General features: G+C 33.7%; 1 protein-coding gene across 1 annotated transcript; it reads right to left on the bottom strand.

Moving 5' to 3' along the window:
- Positions 1-733: 733 nt before the first annotated feature.
- LOC131198890 (vitelline membrane outer layer protein 1 homolog) lies at positions 734-2,276 on the bottom strand. The gene is made up of 3 exons (XM_058184105.1): positions 2,073-2,276; positions 1,868-1,980; positions 734-1,034 (listed from the first exon to the last, which is right to left on the bottom strand). Exons 1-3 carry the CDS (start codon positions 2,274-2,276, stop codon positions 734-736), a joined length of 618 nt encoding a protein of 205 aa, XP_058040088.1.
- Positions 2,277-5,914: the final 3,638 nt, after the last annotated feature.

Here is a 5,914-nt window from a genome sequence, read left to right as displayed (position 1 = left end):
AATGTTTGAATGTATAAGGTGCAACTCTTTTGGTACGAGCCTCTTTGTGATTTATTTAATTTTGAATAATGGAAGACTGCTTTATTTCATTACTGGACTATATTTCACTTGTGCGGTGTGTGCATGTGTGTGTGTGTGTGTGTGTGTGTGTGTGTATTTGTTTGTTTTCTGAGGTTTTCGCGGGTGTTTGTATGTAGGTCTTTGGTTATTCGGGTTTTCTCCCGCGTAAAATTGGAAGTGTCTTGGTGATGTTTCAGCGAAGTTGCTCCCAGAAGCACGAAGCTGAAGCCTGAAGATGACGAGTGAGACTTCGTCGAAACGTCACCAAAACACTTCCAATTTTACGTGGGAGAAAACCCGAATAACCAAAGACCTACACACACACACACACATATACACACACACACACACACACATATATATACACACACACATATACATATATACACTATATCAGTAAACCAGTGTATGTGGATGGGCCGGGAGCCCTCAGGTGGTATCTGAGAATGTTGTAAATAAATAAAACCAAAATACCTATTTATTTAAAGCATGATCAGTGTTAAAGGATAAAGATTTTGTACTCCTTTTTACACTCCCATGCATACATACACATTCTACTCATCATTAATGTACTATTTTCTTGGTGGAAAAAATACAACAAATGAGAAACAAATGCATATTCATTGCATAGTCATTTAATCATGCTAAAATGATTCCTTTGATTCTATAGAATTTATTCACAGCAAAAGAAGCGAACATCATTTAAGGCTGTATCATCTATAAAAAAGCCCTGGTAGTGCTCCTGCTTAGTTTGAAGGCCACAAATTCCTCCTCTCTCACAAGGTGTACTCCACTCACTGTATTCACCAAATGGACCACCAGCTTCTTCAATCTGAAGACCATTGCTGCAACGGAATCGAATGTTGTTTACTGCTGTGTCATCTCCAGCTCCTTGCTCTGGTTCAACTTTCAGCTGAAAAGAACGTAAAATACCATTTCGTGGACACCATCTAATTCCTGACCAGTGTCCGTATCTGGAAAAAGAAAATAAAGCATCAGCAACATATCTTTCAAGAGACATTGTCTCTCACATTAGGCTTATTTTATACCTTGTGTGAGAATTGTTTAAGAAACAATAAAATATGTGTGTTTTGAACTTGTATAAGTGATTGCAAACTTTATCATGACAAGCCTTATTCCTGGTTGTCTATATTCTCCGCTGAATTTAAGGTCCATTTAATAGGCAGTCTTTCTCAGTTTATTAAAAAAAAAAAACATTTAGAACCAAAACAAACAATCACAGATAATTCAGGAATGACATCTAAATTTCAGGGTTTCTTGTGATAAGATTTTAGTTGATAATAACCTGTTAAGGAATGCAATTAAATAAGTAGCAAACAAATAACCATCTCTCACTTAAATAGAAATTAATAGGTTATATTACTTTACAAATCCTTGGTGTGATTTATACGTTCTCCATCACATCAATTTCAAACACATTTTTTTTTTCCTAATGTGCTGTGAAAGGAAAAGCTAATGATTCAAAATATTGCATATTATAGATCTTTTAAAGCTCCTTCCATTTAAAAAAATGTTGAACAATGTCTATTTACAGTCTAGAACAAGCATAAAAATAGAATGATCATTTTTCTTAGTAACATTGATGAGACATATTTGTACCTTCAACAGAGTAATGTTAATTCCACCAGATTTTTATTAGTATATAGAAAATACAGTAGAATTGCTTCTTCTATGCTCACTTGGATAGACATATTTAAGATAGTCTAGAAGTAACACTTTTTGTGTCAATATCTAATTTTCTATAAAATTAAACAAATCAGAGACATTTAAAGACAACAAAACTTACTCTCCAGGTTCGGATTCAACAGTATACATAATATTGCTGGTTTGCTCAGTTGAACAGAATAATCGGATTCCATTGAGTGAAGTGTCATCACTAGCTCCTCTATATTCTTCCACCTAATGCAATAAGAGGAAAAACACATTGAGATTCAGGTAGCAAGTTTATAAATTAATTCAGTGTCTAAAATGAGCGGTGTACATAGGTTTACCCTTATGCTAAATCCAATTGCATACGATCCTGGTGGACACTTATCAATCCAGGTCCAAACCCCCCATTGTCCTCCATTTTTAACTGATATTGAGTCATAATCTCTTCGGTTTGCAAAGGTGCCATTAGCACTAATATATTGCCTATCCACAGCCGATGCAAGGAATATAGAAGCAAGAAAAAAGGTGACAGAAAGAAGCTGCATTTTTTTTAAATACAGCTAACCAAAGAGGTATGAAGTGGGCTGAAAATATTATGCTGTATGTACTTTATACCTTAGTTTATCTTCACAGGTGTCACTGCAATGATAGATTCTTTCTGCTTGGAAAAATAAACATACATTAACAGTTAGCAACAAAAAATTATTAACTCAAACTGCTAACTGAATCTGGAAGATTTCCCTCAGTTTTGTCCCTGAAAAATGTGTACTAGGCATGATGACTTTTGATGACCAAAAGAGACAATTATTTAGTCTAAATGTCTGTGAAAATTCAGATATTAATTTGGTCAAAGCATTTGTACATACATACTTCATGAACAGAGGATTCATGATCGTCATAAACATTATCTCAGGGGTTGCCACAAAGAAGAGGGAGTCAAACTATTCTCCAATGCACCTGAGGGTAGAACAAAAGCAATGGGAGGAAACTAATCAAGGAGAGAAGCAACCTAGAACTAAGGAGAAATTTCCTGACAGTTAGAACAATTAATCGGTGGAACAACTTGCCTGCAGAAGTTTTAAATGCTCCAACACTGGAAATTTTAAAGAAAATATTGGATAGCCATTTGTCTGAAATGGTGTAGGGTTTCCTGCCTGGGCAGGGGGTTGGACTAGAAGACCTCCAAAATCCCTTCCAACTATGATGATGATGATGATGATATTATTATTATTATTATTATTATTATTATTATTATTATTATTATTATTATTATTATTATTATTATTATTATTACCTTTAATTTTATTATGAGGAAATCTGGTTTTATTTTATTACATTCCTAATAAATATGTTTCAATTCAGGTTGCAACCTTCATAATTTTTTTATCTGAAAATAAATTTGGTGGACTAGTAGATGTATGTATGTATTAAATTTATATGCTGCTCATCTTACAATAATATTTTGACATATATTTGGGCAAAAAAATGGCAAGTAAGTGAACAAATAAATATATATATATGTTCACATAAGGAATAGCTGCTGGGTGAAAAGTTGTCCTGTCACAAAGTGGCCAATTATCTGAAGTCATGTTTGTCATATTGCTGGTTTGCCATCCAGAGCTTATTTTTTGTCTTTTATTTCTGATGAAGAAAGCATACATACAAATTCCAAATTCTATTCAGCCATCAGCTTTGTTTAGTGACCCCAAAGTCAGTCAAAATCTCTCATCAAATCACTTCATAAAATATGCCTAGGATGTCATCTTAATCAAGTATATATGAATTAATTTTATTTTTGTGAAAGATCCACATTCACAAATTAATCAAGAATCCTTCAAGAATAAATGGCCTTTTTGTAATATATCACTGATATAATTACTTAATTCAATTTTTCCTACAAGTTTTTGTTATTGGACCAGAATACCTGTATCTAATGATACATGTGTAAACAAAGACACACACACATGCACACACACGCACACATACCAATGTTTACTAAGCAAGCTTGGAACACAAGATTAACTACATTAAGGACATTTTCAATAATGTTATGGTAAAAACAAAGAGATCAGTGGTGGAATTAATTTTTTTTACTACCGGTTCTGTGGGCATGACTTGGTGGGCATGGCAGGGGAAGGATACTGTAAAATATCCATACTCTCCCCACTCCAGGGGAAGGTTACTGCAAAAACGCCATTTCCTCCCGATTAGCTGGAACTTGCGAGGCAGAGAACAGATAGGGGTGGGGCCAGCCAGAGGTGATATTTACTGGTTCTCTGAACTACACAAAATTTCCACTTCCGGTTCTCCAGAACAGGTCAGAACCTGCTGAATACCACCTCTGAAAGAGATGGTCACTAACTTCATAATGATTCCGTAGCTATTTAAAATGAAAACTATTCTATAATAGACCTGCAATATAACATGCTCTAAATTTAATTCATATTCTGATTTATGTTTCCAATTGATTTAGGCATAGAATTAAAACAGTGCCTTAAAATGAATGTTTGAGTCTTCTCCTTCAGTAGTCTAGTACTGTTTTTACCTGCTATTAGCCCTAGAACTACAGTAGCAATAACCTTGTATTCAGATGTGGCACAAAAAATGAGCAAACACTACTGATAATCTAATATCAAACATCCAAGGCTAAATGTCTAAAATTTTGGGGTTTAGGTAAACTTATATTAAATAATTCAAACACATAATTTTTAAAAATCAATATTGTTGACAGTTCAAGTTACATAAATATATTTTCTAACTTATTATATAGTGAGAGTTCAAAGAGGCCTACAAAAAAAACTTCAATTATCCTCACTGTAGATTGCATAGATTTGGATTAATTTATCAGAAGTGAATATTTAGTTTTGCAGGTGCTAGTGACAGGAATGTCTCCACTCTTGGAACACATTGATACAGACCTGGATGGGAATGCTAGACAAACTCAGTTAATGAAGCTTATTTAGTTTAACTTGGAAGGTTATGAAACTGATCGTTGGAAGGCACTTTTATTTGAACAGTGTACTGTTGGGTAGTTTTTCTGGTTCAGATCACTGAATGTATTATCCTCATGTCAGTCTCGCTATTTAAGCATTACAAAAATTCCTGTACAATATGCAGAATATTCTTTATTATTTTATCAGATTATGAACTGCTGGCAGTTTACCAATGAGTCTTATATGTATATTATGAAGTAATCACAATAAGACTTTTGTAGAGAGAATTTCTTCATCAAGATGGGAATCTTACTTTGAATTGCAAGAAGAGTAACATAGTGCTCATATAAACAACTATTAAAAAGGCCATTTTCCCCACAGACAAAATTTATCTTGGGACTCTTTCTCCATTACTACTTCCTCTGGACAGATGGTTCCTAACTCGGTGATGTAGAAATTTTGCAGATACTCTCTTTTCCCCCTGTAATGTGTTGTCTTCTCAATGAAGTTTTTATCATGTGATCATCCTATCTGAAACACATAATTTGTACAAGGAATCCAAACGTGTTTCATTTGTACTTTTCCCTTGTCTTTTAATTGCTTCTACCATATTTTTATTAACAGAAAAAGTAGAATATATGGAATGAGGAAAGCAAAAGACCTTTAAATTGTAAGTCCTAGAAGCCCTCCATCTGAAAATGTGGAATAAAAAAAGGTAAAATATAATAGTAATGTAACAAGTGGAAGACCTTCAGTGTCAGAGTTTCCCCAAAACTTCAGTAATCCTACAATGTAACTTTTGTTCTGAGGTATTTTTTATGCTGGGAAATTTTCTTTCACATTCACACAAAGCCTGCATATTACCATGTCTGTGTCTAAAGGAGTAAACTTCTGTATCATAAGATAAAAGGAGGCCATTAGAACTATCAATTGATATTGAAGGTCATAAAAGAGGAACAAAATATTAGATTTTTTTAGAAAATTCTAGAGCTGAACTAAGGACTATCTTCAGGGTTGAATTAAGTGTAAATTGAAGTCTAACATAATTTAAGAACATCAGACTGGAGAAAGTTTAGTTATTTTTGTTGTAAAAGTTTATTATCAGCAAATATAAATGCTTGATACAATTATTTAGGCATGGTGCCAGGATTGATTGATCTTGGTGCCAACTACCTGATATTTCAAAAGGCAATTGGATTTTGTTTTTCCTTGAAGACATTTTGTTTCGCATCCAACAAGCTTCTTCAGCT

Source organism: Ahaetulla prasina, chromosome 4 (genome assembly GCF_028640845.1).
Source record: "Ahaetulla prasina isolate Xishuangbanna chromosome 4, ASM2864084v1, whole genome shotgun sequence".
NCBI lineage: Eukaryota > Metazoa > Chordata > Lepidosauria > Squamata > Colubridae > Ahaetulla > Ahaetulla prasina.
The sequence above is the reverse complement of the archived record's forward strand: the minus strand, read 5'-3'. Positions and strand labels throughout refer to the sequence as shown.

Bases quoted from the DNA above. Each gene is read 5' to 3' on its own strand.
- LOC131198890 (XM_058184105.1), bottom strand. From the start codon at position 2,276: ATGCAGCTTCTTTCTGTCACCTTTTTTCTTGCTTCTATATTCCTTGCA. The intron at 1,981-2,072 runs GTAAACCTATGT...TTATTGCATTAG, and splicing joins CAATTGGATTTAGCATAAGG to GTGGAAGAATATAGAGGAGC. The intron at 1,035-1,867 runs GTAAGTTTTGTT...TTCTTTTTCCAG, and splicing joins GTTGAATCCGAACCTGGAGA to ATACGGACACTGGTCAGGAA.